General features: G+C 42.5%; 1 protein-coding gene across 1 annotated transcript in view; it reads right to left on the bottom strand.

The window, feature by feature from the left end:
* Ccdc14 (coiled-coil domain containing 14) overlaps positions 1-19034 on the bottom strand; it is a 43923-nt gene extending 24889 nt beyond the window's left edge. Inside the window, exons 1-8 of the mRNA XM_051149855.1 lie at positions 18709-19034; positions 12237-12289; positions 10919-10991; positions 10644-10707; positions 10430-10549; positions 4005-4223; positions 3794-3888; positions 2128-2644 (exon numbers count right to left, since the gene is read on the bottom strand). Coding sequence (XP_051005812.1) covers positions 2128-2644; positions 3794-3888; positions 4005-4223; positions 10430-10549; positions 10644-10707; positions 10919-10991; positions 12237-12289; positions 18709-18879 — 1312 coding nt within the window. The 5' untranslated portion in view covers positions 18880-19034. The remainder of the gene's footprint in view (positions 1-2127; positions 2645-3793; positions 3889-4004; positions 4224-10429; positions 10550-10643; positions 10708-10918; positions 10992-12236; positions 12290-18708) is intronic.
* Between the last annotated feature and the right edge of the window lie 354 nt (positions 19035-19388).

The raw sequence follows: 19388 nt of genomic DNA, 5'->3' as shown, positions 1-19388 counted from the left end.
AATATTGTTCATCGCCGGCTGGTGGTGGCACACACCTTTAGTCCCAGCACTCGGGAGGCAGAGGCAGGCAGATCTCTGAGTTTGAGGCCAGCCTGGTCTACACAGTGAGTCCAGGGTAGCCAGAGCTACATAGATACCCTCTCTTGAAAAAACAAATCAAACAGTAAGTTCATTTCATGTGACTCATTTGGTTCTAAGATGTGGCTTCATTACTTACTGCATAATGTATGACTGCTGTGAGCCAGCACACCTCTGTCTTTTGTTACAAGCTGCGGAAGTGGCTATGTTTGCAAGTGGCCAGCACATGTAAGGAGCAAGTGAGTGGTAGAGCCTCTTTTTTTTTTTGTCCCCTCCTTCCCATTCAAAGTATCTATGCATTAAAAGCACTTAGCATAATATTGCAGCAATTATAACCAAGTATATAAAAATATATTCAACTCCACAAGTACTTGAACACAGCTAAAAAGTGCATGCACAGCTGTCCAGCATCTGTGAAGTCTTCTCTTTCATGGCTCTGAGGATAGAAAGTTGGCTCAACCACTTTTTAGAGCTTTAACCTTAGTCAAGCCACATTAAAAAAATGCATGATTTGTTGTGTATAACATGTCTTGAATTATGTATGCACAGCACATTAGCTAAGTTGAATTAATAAACAAATGTTGCCTCATATATTAATTTTTTGTCTGAGAAGTCTGGAAACCTAATCTTGTAGCAATATGAAAACGGCATTGCTATTTACTATAATCAGTCACCATACTGCACAACAGATCTCTTGACTTTAGTTTTTTCTCCTCTTTTAGTGAGATTTATATAAATACACACACACACACACACACACACACACACACACACACACACACAGGCCAACATTTCATTTATTTCACTCTTGAAGCCTAGGTTTCTTCATAGTTAAATAGAATTAAACAAAGTATCTCATTGGGTTACTGAAGTTAGAATGAGATGCTATTATCCAAAACTCAGTTTCCTTACCTAAAATGGAGGCAATTATAGGACTGCTGTTAAGACTCAAGCGAGGTCACTCATGTGAATACAGCACAGTAGTCGGCCATGGTAAGTGTTCAAAACACCAAACACTGGTACTATTGCTATCACTATTGCTACCATGATTAAATATTTGGTTAAAAGAAGAGAATGAGCCAGGTGTGGAGGCTCAGGCCTTTAATTTCAGTACTTGGAAGGCAGAGGAAGGTATGTTTTTGTGAGTTCAAGTCCATTCTGATCTACACAGCAAGTTCCAGGCCAGCCAGAGCTATATAGGGAGTCCCTATCTCAAAAGTAAACAAACAAACAAACACAACCCTAAAAATGATCTAATTTGAGTCTCTGACATAGCAATTTTAACACACTTAACCTATGGCTTAACTGTATTGTACTTGCAAGGATTTTAGAATTCTGTATATGTGTCAGCCTACAAATGGCAGCTATTCGGTTAGTTCCACAATCAATTACTGTGCTTTCTAACATAACGTGTGTGTGTGTGTGTGTGTGTGTGTGTGTGTGTGTGTGTGTGTACACAAAATAAAAACAACAACTTGGCTCAAAGACATTTTTCTTGATTTAAGAGAAAACTACTAAACATATGCTAAAAGGCCAGAGAAAGTGGCTTAGGTTACTACATATGTGACATCTGTTGAACAATGTCACCATTAGTTGTTAGAGGATGAAATGAAATTTGCATCTTTGTTAAACAGAAAAAGTCATCTACTTACTATAATATTCTTCCTACATATTCTCTGTACTAGATTTTTTTTCAAGTATGTTTGCATCACATAGCAAGCACACTTTCAAGTGCTTGCTATTGCTGAATACATGTCAAGTCCCCAAGAAAAATGGTTCAAGGCCAGGAAGGCTGGCTCTGGCTCCAGCACACAGGCAGTGGAGGAAAGCTGGGGTCCACCATCATCATCACTACCGAGCAAGCTGGAGCTTTCCTAGACTGCATGAGACCCTGTCTACAAAGTAAAACAACAGACAGACTCTTTTCCTTATTGGGTCAAGATACGGTTCTGTGGAAACCCCCGGAGACTCCTGCCCCATCACTGCCACCCGAATGAATGCTCTCAGGCATTACACCACACCACAGAACAACGTGAAGTGCTCCTCTACCTTGCTCGGCGACCAGGGCCTTGAGTTCTCCCAGCAAGCACTTGGCCATTCTGACTTTTTCAGCAGTCTGGCTCACATTTTCTGCCTGCTGCACATTCTTGGCTATTTTTGCATCTTGCACATGTATGGTTAAATACTTTCCTTCATTTGTGGCCTTTCCAATTTGTTCTTTGGCACATTTTTCCTCATTAGTGGCCAAAAAGGCTGGCTGTAACTGAGAAGGGCTTTGGTATGCCTGACTGTCCAAGAGAGCGTCTTTTCCATGAGCTGGAAATGGAGACATGTGAGTTTGGAAACACTTTAGTAGGTCTGCTTCCTTAGGAGCCCTTTGTTGTGGCAGAATCCAATTAGCAAGATTCAGTGGCTGAAACATGGGAGCAGCTGCTCTGCCAGTGTGGGGAAGGCCACACGGAACTCCAGGTCGGTCACTAAATGAATTCCTGGGAACATCAGGGTGGTTCACAGATGTCATCTGACTTTGTGACCCAAGCTGGATATTGTCATCAGTCTGAACTTGCTAAAGCAAGAAAAAAAGGTAAACCTTCAAAAGTATCAACAGTCATTTGTAGAGAAAAGAACACAAATCATGAACATCAGAAAATGATTTTCTACCATTGGAAACCAATTTTCAGCTTACAACCGAGCTGGATTTCTCCACGACACAACAAAGACTAGTTTCTCAGATCACTCTGCAGCATGGGAACATTATAAGGTCATGATGAAAATAGATTGTTTACAAATACCATACGTGCTTTAAAGGCATCAATAATTAGCCCACATTTTGAATGAAACAAACATTTTCATTTTGAGAAAGAGTTTAAGAAGCAAGCTCAGAGTCTGGAAAGATGGTGCATCTGTTAAGACTACTTGCTGCTCTTGCAGATGACCTTGGTTCAGTTCCCAGCACCCATATGGCTGCTCACAACCCTCTTTAACTCCAGTTCCAGGGGATCACTGCCAGCATGCATGTGGTACATAGACATACACGCAGGCAAAATCCCCACACAAATAAAAACAAGATAACCATTTTATTCAAAAACCACACACAGAGCTTTTGCAAAGATATCCACCTGCAGATGTAGCTCGGTGGTAGTGTCTTGTCTACCACACCCAATTCAATTTTTAACATCACAGAAATAAAAGTGTATGTATGTGCATATATAAAATGTATATGAACATGTGATAGTAATAAAACTAGCTATAAGTTCAATGTCAAATCAAAGACTGGTGAGTTTATTATACAACTTAGCTCAAAGATATTTGTCTTGACTTAAAAGAAAAATACCCACAAACACAGCTTTCACTATATAAAAGGCATGTTAAGAAAAGGTAATCATACTTACATATTAAGTGAAAAAAGCACCATATAACTGTATCAAATAAAGCGTGTACTTTAAAAAAAAAAAAAAAAGCACTTACGAGGAGAAACTAAAGCATACAGTACTGGAGTCTGATGAGTGAAGACACTCTTTGTCAGGCCCGAGCTGTGCTTGGGTGGTGTATGTGTAATTTCCCTTTTCTTGTGATTTCTTCTCTTTCTCGCTATTGCTCTTAATACTTAAAACTTTTTAATACAAAAATTATAAAATTGGTAAATTCAATACTCTGCTACGGTGATGATTTCTCTAAACAAGCAGTGACTTGTTGAGTAACAAACCATACTCACAGAGTGAACCATTAGAGGGCAGGACGGCTGCTCAGGGGGCCAGCCTGCAGTGGAAGCAGAACAGCCATAACCAGAATGTGGTGCTGCCTGAGAGTCTACAAAGTAAAAAAAAAAAAAGTATGCTTCGTTCACATCTTATAGTGCTTACATAATAACAAGGTAATTTGATCATAGCTCACATTCATCGTTTGAAAATATGGTATGGACTAACCTGAACCAGACACAGTATGACACGCAGCAGGCATTCCACTGGGGCCATTTTTTGAAGCCAAGGTATTCATGAGTGACATTTGAGTCTGCACATGCTCACAGAGGGCTTGGTAGATTATCGGTGAGTACATCCTATAATGGTCTTGTAGTGACCAATGCTGTGCTATGTCACTTTCAGGACACGCTTCATTAGATGTCCACTTCTTATTTTCTGAAGATACTAATGTGGAAAAAGGAAGTGAGTTCATAAGTATGAGTCTTCAACAACTTTTACCCTAATATCTTAGGGGTAAAAAAAGTCTCAGAAGCAGATCAACTGATCATACACTTTGAAGAAGGCCTTTACTGTAACTCCCTGAAGAAAAGCAGCCCACATTCTTTTGAAAGTAATTAATGAATTAAACTTCCCCAATCAAAATTCATCTGTACCTATTCCTCAAAAAAAGCACGAGGAGAACACTTTTACCCTAGTATTTATTGCTCCCGAAGGCTGACCACCACCTACTTCTCCGACTCTCTTTCCATTGCCCTCAATTCAAATTTCTGTTCACAGCAGGCCAGTGCAGATGCCTGGCCAGCCGTTCTCGCCCTCCTAGAACACTGCCTGTGATGAGCTACCCCTTGCAATCTGACTGCTCCCTCACCAAGGCTCACCTGTCTTTACCTTTCAAGAAGCTTTTCCCAAACCAATCACTTGAGTCTAGCAACTGCTCTGCACTATCGCAGAGCACATGGTGTTTACTTCAATCTTACACCACACATATACTGACCCGGGTCACTTATTTCTTTCATTGTCTTCTTCCTCTGACTAAACTATAAGCTTCTGACTGCACTTCCCCCTCCCTCCTCTCCGCACTAATCCATCCCTCCTGTTTCTCTTCAGAAAAGGGTAGGCCTCTCCCTTGGGCAGGGCTTCTTATACTTCATCTTAAATCTTCTCTGTGTATATGCAAAGTATAAGCCTGGTATTAATAAACTAAAGAATGAAAAAGGGTTTGATACAGCACTGTCCTATAACTAGTGTTTAAAGAATCTAGATTCTATTTCCCTGTCTAATAAGAAGCTCTCCCACCCCCCAAATGCTTGCCAAACAGTAGTAACAGAAATGAGAAGGTACCGAAGATCATAAGTTATCAGGTTACAAAATAGACTTCGAAAAATAGCTTGGGGTAGCACCTACAAGGCAAATACAAGTTAGCACAACCCCACTGCTGTGCACGAGTGCTTACAAAGACTAAAGGACACATACTAGAATGTTCACTTACCAGCTGAGCAACCTTGAGGTTTGCCTAACCTTTCTTTACCTCCTCCCCACCCTTAGTTTATTTTTCGAGACAGGGTTTCTCTGTGTAGCCTTGGTTGTCCTGGAACTCACTCCGTAGACCAGGCTGGCCTCAAACTCACAGGCTGGCTTCTGCCTCCTGAGTGCTGGGATTAAAGGTGTGCACCACCAATGCCTTTTTCTTATTAGAAAATTGCTTCTTCAGAGCAGAGTGGGTTTGAGGCTGCCTGGGAGACGTTGAGGCCTGCCTCCTATTCTGACATACTATTGTTACTTCTGCAGGAAGCATAGGTAAGAAGACAAAGTCCTTAAAAAATGAATTCAGATATCCCAGTCATGCAGATATCCAAGCACCACAGAAGGCAGGCACAGCTTTTGCAGACCTGGCCCTGCCTTTCCTGGGAAGAAGCCCAAACTGTCTGTTACATGCTATGCAGCAGATGACCACAGCAGTGGGGCTTCAAAACCAGTATTCTAGTGAAGAATGCATGTTCTGCTGGAGAAGCCAGTCTCGGGCAATGCCTAAGCATGGAAGGATGTGCCAACTAAGACTCACAGGGAGATGAAGATGATTTTCTATGAAGATGAAAAGAACACGCTATTTGCTATACCCCAACTCTCAGGAGCACAAGGCTCAGACACTGTCCCACTGACGTGGCTATGGGTGAGCTCCCAAAGCAAGTGGGATCTTATGGGACCATGCCCCAGAAAACTAGGGAAGTCTAAAGGGGAGAAGAGAAATCAACTGACAGATTTAGAGAATCCTTCCAATAACTAAACAATCACAATCTGCTGCTCGACAGTGTGAGGAGTCTGATGTTTAGACATGACCATGAAAATGATCATTAAATTCTGACAGGCATCACAAGGTTAAGGAGAGCCCAAGGCTTCATTTTGGGAAACACCACTAGAAGGTGAACGTGACTCTTAGAACTTCACTCTAGAATCCTGATGGACTCTTAAGATGAGGCAGAACCTGAGGGCTGAGGAGATAGCTTAGTGGGTAAAGTGTCTGTTACTCAAGCACCCACTTAAAAAGCCAGGCATAATTGGGTGGTGGTTGGCGCACACCTTTAATCCCAGCACTCAAGGAGGCAGAGGCAGGCAGATCTACAGAATGAGTCTAGGACGTCTAGGGCTACACAGAGAAACCCTGTCTTGAAAAACCAAAAACAACCAAACCAACCAACCAACCAAAGCCAGGCATAGCCACGGCAGCTGTAAACCCAGACCAGGGGAGCAAGAGACAAGAGGCTCCCCAGAGCTGCTGGTCACATGATCAGCCTGGCTGGAAGAGCAAACTCTAGGTACAGTGAAAAGACTCTTTTCAACAAACGAGATAGAACACAGTGCAGAGCATTTATTCTGCATGCATGAAGCCCCTGAACTAACAAATGACTGAGTAAGAAGAGAGTGAGGAGGAAGAGAACCTCTGTCAGCCTCTGTCATGCGTACGTGCACACGGCAGCAGAGAAGCCGTTGCTTTTTTACCTGAGGGGTAGGATAACCATTGGCCTCCTCCACTTTGCTAACATTTTCTCACTCTACGGAGACCTCCAGGATAGGCTGCTGTAGTCTTTAAATTTGAGAGTGGAAGAGTGAGTTTGCTTATTGCTGCCGACCACTCCCTCACATCGAGGTGCCCTACTCACCCCTTCAGTTCCCCATCATGCTTCAGGCCATGCCCAACACTGCTCACATACTATAAAGCCTGGCGGTTGCCTGGGCACTCCATATCTGAAGGAGCCCTCTCAGATAAAGTCAATCAGCAAAGATGTACTTGTCTTTCTCTACTTCAATGTAATCTCACTGTTATTAAATACAAAGAGAGTAAAATGCAAATAAAAATCACCAGCTTCTGAAGATTGTTGAATTGTAAATAACACTTGGCAACCTCTTAGAACAATATGTGGCAACAGGTTATATCATCAAATAGTTGCAAACTGGCCAGGTAAGTAAATACCTCCTATTAATACATCCTGCTACCTAAAAGTATACTTCCAAATATGATCCCTGAAATGATTAAAACCCAGAGCACTAACAGATCCTCTCTATCAGATGAGCTACAAAACTAGCCAATAATATCCTATAAAGTATCAGTTTTTATTAAAAATTCAATCTTACAATAAGTATAATAGAAAAACATCTTCTAAAACTATTTTAACTTTGAAGCCTAAGATGATACACAGGAGATCACAGCCCATAACCACATCGCACATAGGTCTCCTTCTGAGACCTAGGCCTCTCCCTTCAGACTTCCTTTGGTTCCATAAGAACTGTCTAACATGAGGAGCTCTGATTTCACGTTCACAGCCCACATTCTCGATCCACTTAGCTCATTCGCCTTCTTTCTACAGCTGCTTAGCAAGCTGAGTTACACAATGTCCTACCTCTGCCAGCAGATGTCACCATCCCACATAAATTAATAAACTCCAAACAGGCTTCTTTCTTAAACGGCCAGAGAGTAACCGCTTCAGGGTTAGTGAGCTAAATAGTCTCTGTCACAACTACTCAGTGCCACTGCAGCACAAAAGCAGCCATGGGAAATAGACTAACAGTAGGTTCTAACAAAACTTCGATTATAAAACTAAGTATTAGCACCTGGGAGACAGAGGCAGGCAGATCACTGTGAGTTCGAGGCTGGCCTGGTCTACAAACAAGTCTAGGACAGCCAAGGCTACACAGAGAAACCCTGTCTCTAAAAACCAATAAATAAATAAGTAAATAATAAATAAATAAAACTAAGTATTCTTTCTAAAAACACAACTGGCCCTAGTTAAGACTGATACTGTCCACCAGGAACATAATATAAGCAATAGATGTAATTAAAAATTTTAAGTAGTCACACCCAAAAGTTAAAAGGATGACTTACTTTTCATGTTTTACTTAAATGTAGCCAGAGTTGGGGCTGCAGCTCAATAGTATAGCTGTTGTCTAGCATGCTAAAGGCCCTGAGTTTGGTCCCCAACGCCGCAAAAATAAATAAGTAAATGTAGCAAGAATAATAACATGTCAGTGTGTAATGTCCAAAACTAAGACACTTTTTGTTCCAAATCTTCAAAATCTAACATATATTTTTCATAAAGTATACATCAAACCAGATGCTAAGTTTACATCAGAAATAATTCATCTCTTTAGACTTAATATAATTTATAGTTGAAAAAGTAGATTTACATACTGAAAGTATTCCAAAGTCTTAAAAGTTCTATAATTCAATCAAATATCAGCTTTCAAACTTAATTAACTAAAATTTCAGCATAGGGTTGGAAAAATAGCTCAGTCAGTGAAGTATCTGCTGCTCAGGCTCAAGAGCCTGCGTTTGGATGCTGAGAACTGACAGATAGTACAGTCCTTACCCCACGCAATGGGGAGGCAGGGACAGATGCATCCATGACATTCACTGACCAGCCAGCCCAGGCAAATCCATAAGCTTCAGGTTCAGTGAGACATGACGTCTCAAAAAATAAAGGGACAGAGTGCACATGAATACACAGCCACACAATGTGTACACATACACACACACACATGCACATGTGCACGTGCACACACATTCAGCGCACTGGCTAAGCTTAGCATATTTCAAGGGGTCAGCAGGCACATATGGGCTGGTACCCACCCTCGTGATCAGTGGAGGCAAACGTAAGACAAGGTGACTGGTCCCCAGGATGAAAAGACTGAAGGAAGCTGTTTTTCTAGCTATTTTTCTCTTTTAATTTATATGGGATGACACTGTCCAGTCTTTCCACCTCCATTTTTCTAGGCTTTTTTGGTTGCATCTTGCTTTCTTAATATCCAGGGAGACTGTCTTAGATGATTTAACTTTACCCCTTGAGCAAAATGAAAGCATGCCTTTAAGCACTGACTGGCATTTCTGACCCGTCTGAAGCAGGAGTAGCTGATCCTAACCAGAATGTCCATTGTAATCTGATTTGATCACTATGCACGGTATACAGTGAAAATATCACACTGTACCCCATAAGTATGTACACTTCCATGTTAATTTAAGAACAAAATTGATAGTATAAATTGTTTCAACTCTATTTTGGACTGCCTTGGGTTATAGGCCTTTAAAAGACAATATTCTCAAAACTTGTTTTAAAATATTTCTTGAATCACTAACACTCAATTTTCAGCAAGGGTAACCATGAAAGCTTAAAACACCATGCCTTTGGATACATTTAATGCCAACCATTGGCAGGCTTTTTGTCATATACCCTAACTGCATCAACAAGTTTATTCTTTAACTAACTCAGAATATATACATACATGTTAATTTTAAAATAATTATTTTATGTAAGTACGAACCCAAAATGCAAACAGTTTGTGGTTAGCTATGAAAACAAGGGATATGCCAGGCATAGTGGAACATGCCTTCAATCCCAGTACTGGGGAGGCAGAAGCAGGCAGATCTCTATTAGTTAAGGCCAGCCTGGTCTACATAATGAGTTCCAGGGCAACCAAAGGCTATACAGTGAGATGCTGTCTTAAAAAACAAAAACAAAACAAAACAAAACAAAGACCAACCAACCAACCAGTAAACAAAGGTGGGAGAGGCAGAGTAAACAGAGCTGACTCTATAGTCTATGTTCCCTATGTCATTCTGTTTGAAACTTTTATACTGCAAAACCAGAAAAGAACCTCGTTCCTTGCTTTTTAAAGAAAAGTGACAGCTAACAAAAGTGACTATCTGGCAATGAGGAACTGACTACAGAAAAAGAAGCACAAGTAGACATCTAAACCAAATAAAATAAAAATAAAAAACAACCACATAACCCCGATTAAGTTATCTTTAAGGGCTAGAGAAGTAGCTTAGTCAATAAAGTGCTCACTCCTCAAACATGAGTTCAAATCCCCAACACTCATGTAAAAAGTTCAGCACCTGTCTTCTCAGTGCTGGAGAGGAAGGCAGTGCTGGCCAACCACTCAAGCAGCGCTGGTGAGCTTCAGCTCAGTGAGGACACCTTGTCTCAACAAACAGTGGAGAGTGCTTGAGGCAGACAGCTAGCATGGACCCCTGATATGTACAGACAGACACAGAGGCACAGGCGCGCGCACACACACACACACACACACACACACACACACACACACACACACACACACACACACACTCATCTTTAAGTAGATATGGGGGAGATGCTTACATATCTCTTTTCGGACCACTGAAGGAACATGTTTTTCAGGTCCTTTCTTTTTAGATCTGTATTTTCTGCCTTCTAAAGGTTTGGTATTGCATCTACTTTCCAAATACACTACTTCTGAACCTGTTGATAATAAAAAGAAAATTCTGTAAACATTGAAAAGTACTAGCCCATTGATAAAAGATGATCAGCAAAGAACTTTAAAAGAAAACATAACCTGAATCTTCGTTTTTCAAAATGTCCTGTAGCAAAGAAGCGCAACCATCAAGTGCAGTTTCTGTCTGTAAGAAGAGAGTCACAAAGAGGTAAAATACACCACGCCACTGCGAATATGCTTCCTTACAAGCAATTACTATTGGTAGAAACAGGTCTTAAAGCAACAGCCCATACACTTCCTTGGTGCAAATTAGACTTTACCTTTGCACTGCATTTCTTAGCTTTTACCTGAGGTCTATGAAAACAGTTTCTTGTATCCACTCACTTTAACCTTACCTGACTTTCCGAATCAGAATGAACAGGACAGGCAGAGCCTGCATTCAAATGTGCTACATTTCTTATGTGGGTCCTAGGGGAAAAAAAGTTGAGATCCTTTAAAAAAAAATGCAACTTTTTTCTCCAAATATGTAAATAATTGTTTCCAGCAAAGCTTGGAAGAGAAAGCTTGTGTGATGTGGACAGGACACTGTGGAGATCATCAAGACTACTAACCACAAGCCACTGATCAGGTTGGCGTGACCCTGGTGCTGATGCAATATTCTGAGAGCATCTCTTACATTCAAAGAGACTGGACCTTCTGCTGGTCCTCGCAGGCAAAGTGAATAATACACACTGAGGTCACCTAAGACTAAGACTGCTGTCCCACTGTGTGTGCAGTCTGTTTGTTCTAAGCCTGCTGTCCCACTGTGTGTTCAGTCTGTTTGTTCTAAGCCTGATGTCCTACTGTGCACTCAAACTGTTCACTTAACCTGCCCTTAGGAGAACAATCTTACTTGCCTTGGATTTCCCATGTAATCAAATTTTACACCCTAAGCTGATGCACAGCTGCAAGCTTAAGTTATTCTTCCACGTCCCCGACCCAGAGTGATGCATGTGTATCATTTGCTGAAGACAGCAGACCCTGAAGCTGTGTGGGGTGGCGCACGCCTTTAATCTCAGCACTCAGGAAGCAGAGGCAGGTGGATCTCTGTGAGTTCGAGGCCAGCAGAGGCCAGGACAGCCAGTACTATAAGAGAAACCTTGTCTCGGGGGGGAAAAAAAGAGCAAACCTTGAAGTTGAAAGCAAATGCCTAAAATCTACCATGTAGAGGTTGAGAGCAACCACTATGGGTATTTGCTGATAAACAATGTTTGTTGTCTGGGTCAGTTGGAATGACATAATCCCTTGTAGAACTCTGGTAAAGATTCTGCAAAGCATCCCATCCCTTTCCCTGTATGATGCTTCTAGTGTATTCAATAAACACAGAGCGAAGTCCTCTGTATTTATACCCAGACTCACGCACCTGGGGATAGACACACACAGATACAGACAGATTCAGGCTCACATAACAGACCGACGATGGAAGACACAGGGAACATGAAGCAGAAAATTCAAATCTGGACTCACTCTTGGTTAAGTGACGCCTACGGGAAGTGCTTTTCTTTCCCCCATGGGACACTCATGTATTCTGAGGGTTTGATCACTAATGACTTACGATCTCCTTGTGGAGGCAGAGCCCACCTACTTTCCTAGGGTGGGCAAAATATAGTCAAGCCCTAAGCCCTGAAGATGTACCTAAGATACCTGAACTTAGAAACGCCAAGATGTACTCACCCTTTCTTTCCATTTGTGAACTTGGATCCGGGGTGCCTTCCTGAAGATGCCACCTATGACATAACACATTGTTTTACAGCAGGTAAGCACTGTTGCATTAGGCTGCCGGCCTGACAGCCCTGAAACAGCATCCATGCCTTTCTCCATACAGCCAAACTGAAACATTTTCATCACCTCTTCCTCCTGCCCTGGCAACCACTTTTCGACTTTCCCAATTTTTGACTACTTTAGAAAGCACTTCTACATGAACTATCTGTCCTTCTGTGACTAGCATAGTATATTTAACCAGCATCCAACCAGTAGTAAACACCAAAACTTTCTTTCTTTTATGAGGTGGAACATTCTATTATATGTATGTAACATGCTACTTACTATTTAAATGAGAAGTATCTTAAAAATCCACAATTATAATTTAACTTTTATGCAATAAATTTGTTCTACATGCAATGATGGCAAAGTAACACATGTATTTGTTCCTTTAGTCTATTTCTTACAGTAAAGTAATATGGCAGTAAAGAAAACTGTCATATTACTTTAAGGCAAAAGACCCAGTACCACTATATTTAGATGATATGCAATCCTCGTACATGGTCTAAAATCTCTAAATTGTCTGGTATATGAAATTCAAGAACAAGACAAGGAACTTGGGAGGTAGTTCGGTGGAAGAGTGCTTGCCCCGCACACACAAAGCAGGGTCACCGCTCAGTGGGTAAACAACTGCAGCTCAAGCTTGAGTTCAAATCCCAGGCATCTACATAAAAGCCAGATTTGAGGGCCCTGTATTTAACCCCAGCAACGGAGCGGAGGGTGGAGACCCCTGGATCCCAAGGAATCAACAGGCAGCCAGTCTAGCCAGAACAGTGCAGAGCTCTGAGCTCATGGGAGATCCTGTCTCAAACATGAAGTGTAGAATATCAGAGGAAGACAATGACCCTTGACCTGTACACACACGCACAGGTTTGGCACCCATTCACTAGCACTAAAAACTAAACTTTCTTCATTACTCTAGTTATTATCCTCTCACTTTTTAGAAGGCTGGAAAAAACCAGCACATTAAAAACCTTTAGCCAGGCACAGTGGCACATTCCTGTAATCCCGGCACTTAGGGCAGAGGCAGGCGGATCACTTGAGTTTGAGGCCAGCCTGGTCTACAAAGTGAGTACAGGATAGCCAAGGCTACACAGAGAAATCCTGTTTCAAAAATCTAAAAAAAAAAAAAAAAAAAAAAAATTAAAAATAAAAATAATAAAAATCTCTATCTAGCTTTAAGCCCAATGTGGTGGTGCATGCCTGTAATCCCAGCACTCTGAAGGCAGAGGCGGGCAGATTGCTGTGAATCGGAAGCCAGCCTGGTCTACAAAGTGAGTCCAGGACACCCAAGGCTACACAGAGAAACGCTGTCTGGAAAAAACAAACAAACAAACAAACAAACAAACAAAAAACACCTCCAGCTTTATCTGTATCTTATTTTCTCATTCCATTTCAACTCAAGTAACTATTTTAAGACTGCATTTTAAAACTAATATAGGTGGGATAGCTTTTAGGTACAAAAAATGTTCACTTGCTTTACATACACGCATTATCTTCAAAGCTATGCAAAAAAGTTGTCTCCAGGCAGGAAAACCAGGTCTCTGGAGAAGCAGGGAAGAGACGCTCCAGAGCAGGGCGATAAGGAAGTGTTCTATCACATACCCCTTATAGCTTAATACTTTTGTTATCTGATAAACATAATCTCCACTCAAAAGAATATTTTAAGGCATCAAAGGCCCTAATCCTCCCCTCGTTCCACTCTTAGATGCACTTCATGCTGAGAGTGTCATTCAAGTCTTCACATGTTTACATATTTCATGCCAAGAGAACTTTATTTACTATTCTCTCTTATCACACACACACACACACACACACACACACACACACACACACAACGTATATATACATATGATGCATATTTCTGCCCCTTCTAATAATGTTATTGAGAATACATCTTTACAAAAGCTAGACTTGGACTTCTTGAGACATCTTGGGATCTGATGAATTTACAGTATCGTGCCTGACACATATATATCTCAAGACAGATACAGCACTACTTCTTGTCTGCCCACTTCAAAATAAGTTGAGATCATAATACTCCTAAATGTTTCTTAAGAACAAAATTCCCTAATATAGCCATAAAAATTGAGAACTTTAGCATTATACTCCAACCTAGATAGACCTGATTCACATTACACTTAACCCAGCTTTGTCCTTTACAGAAAAAGAAGAAAAATTTAAAAAACTAGTCCACGTTCCAACGCAGAACCACATGGTGCACATGGGTTACGGCTCTTGAATCTCCTTCAATCTGGAATAGTTCCTTGAACTGTCATTATCTTGACATACTTGAAAGTAAAGGCTAATTATCTTACATAATAGCTCCCTGAATATTCAGATTGACTGTTTCCTCCTGATCAGACTCAGGTTATGAATTTCTGGCAGGAATACAGCATATGTGTCATTCTCAATACAAGTAGGCAAGTGATATTTGTTCTGTTGCTGGTGATACGAACTGATTTAAGATGGTATATGCCAAGATTTTCATGACTGAGAGCACTATTTTTGCCAAGCAGGGTGGTACACACCTTTAATCCCAGCACTGGGGAGGCAGAGGCAGGAGGATCTCTTAGTTCAAGGCCAGCCTCTTCTACAAAACAAGTTGCAAGATAGCCAGGATTGTCATACAGAGAAACTGTCTCAACACACACACACACACACACACACACACACACACACACACACACACATGAAACCAAATAAACAAAAATTATTTTTACCTTGCTAATTGTTTTTTGTAAGATACCCCGACACTATGCGGATATCCTTAAACTTTCTCTCAGTAGTTTGAATATCTATTGGTGGTTCCTATTTAAGTCAATAGTTTATCAAAGTGACTTATTTATTTAGCTGCACATTCCGTCTACATTTATTAGCTGACTTTCAACTAAAAAATTAGAATTAGGGAAGGACCTTTTGTATAGGAATTTTAATCCAGCAACATGGCTCCTCTGGCAGGGGATCACATGCAAAGCCCTAGGACTGTGTGATCTGGCTGGAATGCAGACAGGCCACACACCTTTAATCCCTAACAATCCTTTTAATCCCTAAGGCTGATTGGTAGAAGGAAGCAGCCAAGTTTGAAAGTAACGTCTAATTGAGCTGGCAGACAGAGTATCGAATCAAAGAAAGTTTACAGAATGAGTCAGAGATAGGATCCGGCCAACTCTCCTCAGAACAAAGAGAGTCTACTTAGGCCTTTAATCCCAGCACTCGGGAGGCAGAGGCAGGCAAATCTCTGTGAGTTCGAGGCCAGCCTGGTCTACAAAGAGAGCCCAGGACAGGCAGGACTACAAGAGAAACCATCCTTGAAAAACAACACCACCAACAACAAAAGGCAGTGCGGGGAGAATCAGTCAGTTCACGGTGGAGTTCAGTGGGTCAGTCAACCAGTTGAGAGAGTTGGGAGTCAGAGGAGAAGCAGTAGAGTTGAGACAGTAGAGTTGGGTGTGGTAGAGAGACAGACAGTAGAGTTCAGTGGAGAAAACAGTACAGCACAGGCAGTTGTGTGCAGTTCAGGCGAGTCCCCACCAGGTTAGCTCATGGAGTTCAGAAGCAAAGCAATTCAAGAGAAACAGAGAAGCCAGTTTCAATCAGTCAGCTGAGGAGTTCTGAGCCAGAACAGCTGAGTTCAGCCAGCCAGCAAGAGTTTAGAAAGAGCTAGAAAGGGCCAGTTATTCAGCAGTAAGCATCCAAGACAGCAATTACATCTGGAGAATAAAACTTTCTTTTTGTACCTTTCCTTCTTCCTTGTTAACCGGTTAGTGTGAACACACTGACTCCTATTCTAGTCAGAAGACTGTGACCCATTGTTAATACTCATGCTCATAGGTAAACAATGTACAGGTGGATACGCTAGGAAAAGTGAAAAAAGAAGAGGAGAGAGAATAAACATTAGGGGATAAGGAAGGACTGAATGCAGCTAATGGACATTAGTTACGAAAGCAGTGGTAATGTTTCTTTAGTTCTTTGCCATGAGTTTTTCATTTTTGGTGATGGAAAGTGCATAAAATATATTTAATAGTGAAAGTATAAAATCCAGTGTGAAGCTTCAGAGCCTCAGAATAGCCATTCTAAACTGTACAGATGCCGGGCGTGGTAGTGCATGCCTGTAATCCGAGCACTCGGGAGGCAGAGGCAGGCGGATTGCTGTGAGTTCGAGGCCAGCATGGTCTACAAAGTGACTCCAGGACAGCCAAGGCTACACAGAGAGACTCTGTTTCGAAAAACAAAAACAAACAAACAAACAAACAAAATAAACTGTACAGATGCTCACTGAGTTGGATAGACTTTGAGTCTAGATCAGTTTTACTTGTAATGCTTTCTATTAGCAAGGGTTTTAATATTAAAGTTTATTAAAAATTTATTTTAAAAAAATCAATGCTTGGGGTTGGAGTGATAGCTCAGCAGTTAAGGGCACTGGCTGCTCTTCCAGAGGACCAGAGTTCAATTCCCAGCAACCACATAGCAGCTAGCTCCTAAGTGTCTGTAACTCCAGTTCCAGAGGACCTGGCACTCTCACACTGACGTGCAGGGAGAACATCAATGCACATAAAAAGAAATAAACCTTTAAAAAAATGTTCGCATTGTTCCAGAGTCAATCAGAGGAAGCTCCTTCAAGTTGGATGCCTTCTCATTTCTAAACAGACCCCAGAACTTTTTGATCTGTCCCTTACTATTTTTATATTGTCATAAAAATATTTACTATCTCATAAAGTATTATCTACAGGCACATTTTTCACAGGCTCCTAGGTTCCTGAGATATAAACAACACAATACTTACTGAATAGCAACCCTATACTCTCCCCACGCCCAGGCTCTGCGGTCACCGTTGCACTGGGCTTCTGCACTGGACTACTTCAGGCACACCATGTGAGTAGACTCCTGCACCATCTGTCCTTCTAGGAAGAGCCTATTTCACTTGGTAAGCCTCAAACTTCACACTTGCTTTTGCATATGGCAGAATTCCCTCCAGGCCGAAGAACGCTCCACTGCAGTGTTACATACCTGTAATGTCTTAACCCGTCCACACCGTGTCTAGCCAGTGTGAGTAACCTGACAACGAATGACAATGCAAACAGCTCTTCCTAAGTCTTGACTCTCATACTTTTGAACAACTGCCCAGTTACGGAGCTGGCTGGGTCACATCAGCTCGACTATAAAGAGTTTGGTTTTGAGACAGGGTCTCACTGTTATTCAACCTGGTCTCAAACTCATGATCCTCCTGCCTCAGGCTCCCAAGTATGAGGACTACAGTTGTGTCTTGCCATGCTTGGCTTATTTTCTGAGGAAACCTCACCCAATTTCCCATAGCAGTTATACTATTTACACTCCTCCCAGGACACTACAAGGGCATCAACTTCCCAACACCCTCACTAATACCTATTTTGTGTTAGAAGATATCTCATGGTTTTTAATCTCATTTCTTTGATCTGAGCATATTTTCATATACATATTGGCAATATGCATCCATTCAAGAAAGAATGTCCTCAAGCCAGGTCTTGGGGAAAAAAAAAAGTGCAAAATACACATCAGGAGGAAAGACATTATAGGTTTGTTGATTAAATGATGGAAAACAAACAAAACCTCAGATCTACTATATGCCAAGGGTTTTCTAAATCTCCAAGACAGGTGGAATATCCCTGGAGTAGCAGCGTATACTAGCACCATGTTCCACATGAAGTGATTTGACAAAGATTCCAAAAATACGGAAGGTGGCCTGACGTCCACCTGCAGATGTGAGGGCGTTAGACAGATTCCCGAGACGGTTCTTGACCTGAGGGCTACATGGAAAGTGGAATCGTCAGGCCCACCATAACGTGAAAAGACAGGGTAGCACCATAGGGCCAGAGCACCCGGGGCACTGCAGGGCCAAAACTAGTTTGGCCGTAAATGGACCAGATTGGCGGCAGGTGGGGAAGGGGGCTGGCGAGGATCCAAATTGGCTCTGTTCCAAGCCAAAGATTATGTACCTTGAAAAATGGGTTCCCCTGTCGTACTCTGGGCGGTTCACTAGAGTACATAGAGTCATGCATTTGAGAACGGTAGGGCTGGTACAGACACTTACTGAGAGAGAGACCACTACAACAACAGAGACAGGAGATCAGTTAATAGAAGCACTGGTGGAAACGCCGAAAAACTGAAGATTAACTAAAAGCTAAGAAAAGTAAGTCACTGCACCAGTGATAAAGGTTGGGGTGCGAATCCGGGGGCTGACAACCAAAGCCTGAGTTCAGGGACGAATAAAGCACTCATCTAGGGACCTCGTCACCACTTTGGGAGCGCCGCACTTTTTGTTTTTTTATATTTTCCAGCACCTTCCTAAATCCCCCTAAGTCCCTCGCCACCCCACAGCGGACTCATCGAGTCCGCAGCCCCTCACCTGGCCCGGTCGAGATCCGGACCTGACCATTTCTCTCAGCCTCAGGACCGCCCAGACGTAGGGAAATGAAGCACTGAGAAAAGAATTAACCGCCGAGACTTCTGGACCTCCCTTGTCCCGCCCCCTGAGCTTCCGCTTCCGGGAAGGAGCCCGCCGAACGTCGCGCCTCATAGTCTGCTTGAAGCTGAGGGTTTTTCTTTCGGGTCAGACCTGGCGTCCTGGGCGTGCGCAGCAGACTCCGCGTTCTCCAGCTCGTCACACACGCGTGGAGAGCGGGAGAAGCCAACAGACTGCCCCCGGGGACGGGGACGCCCCCACCACCACAAATACGGGGGGGGGGACGGGGAGGAGAAGCGGGGGCGGGGCGCCTCGGGGCGGGGCCTGGTGCCGGGCGAGGAACAGAGGCGCTGAACCCACCTTCCACATCCGCAGGGACTCTGGCACTGTAGCCCTTGTTTTAACAGGGAAAGGGCCTGTGGTAGCTGGATTTCAGAAGTGTTTTGTTTTTGAGACAGGGTTTCTCTGTGTAGCCCTGCCGTCCTGGACTCACTTTGTAGACCAGGCTGGCCTCGAACTCACAAGATCCGCCTGCCTCTGTTTGCCGAGTGCTGGGATTAAAGGCGTGCGCCACCATTACCCGGCGAGAATGGCAGTATTTTTACCACTGATAGCTGCACTAG

Source organism: Acomys russatus, chromosome 8 (assembly GCF_903995435.1).
Source record: "Acomys russatus chromosome 8, mAcoRus1.1, whole genome shotgun sequence".
NCBI lineage: Eukaryota > Metazoa > Chordata > Mammalia > Rodentia > Muridae > Acomys > Acomys russatus.
Note: the sequence above shows the minus strand (reverse complement) of the source record. Positions and strands in the feature narration are given on the sequence as shown.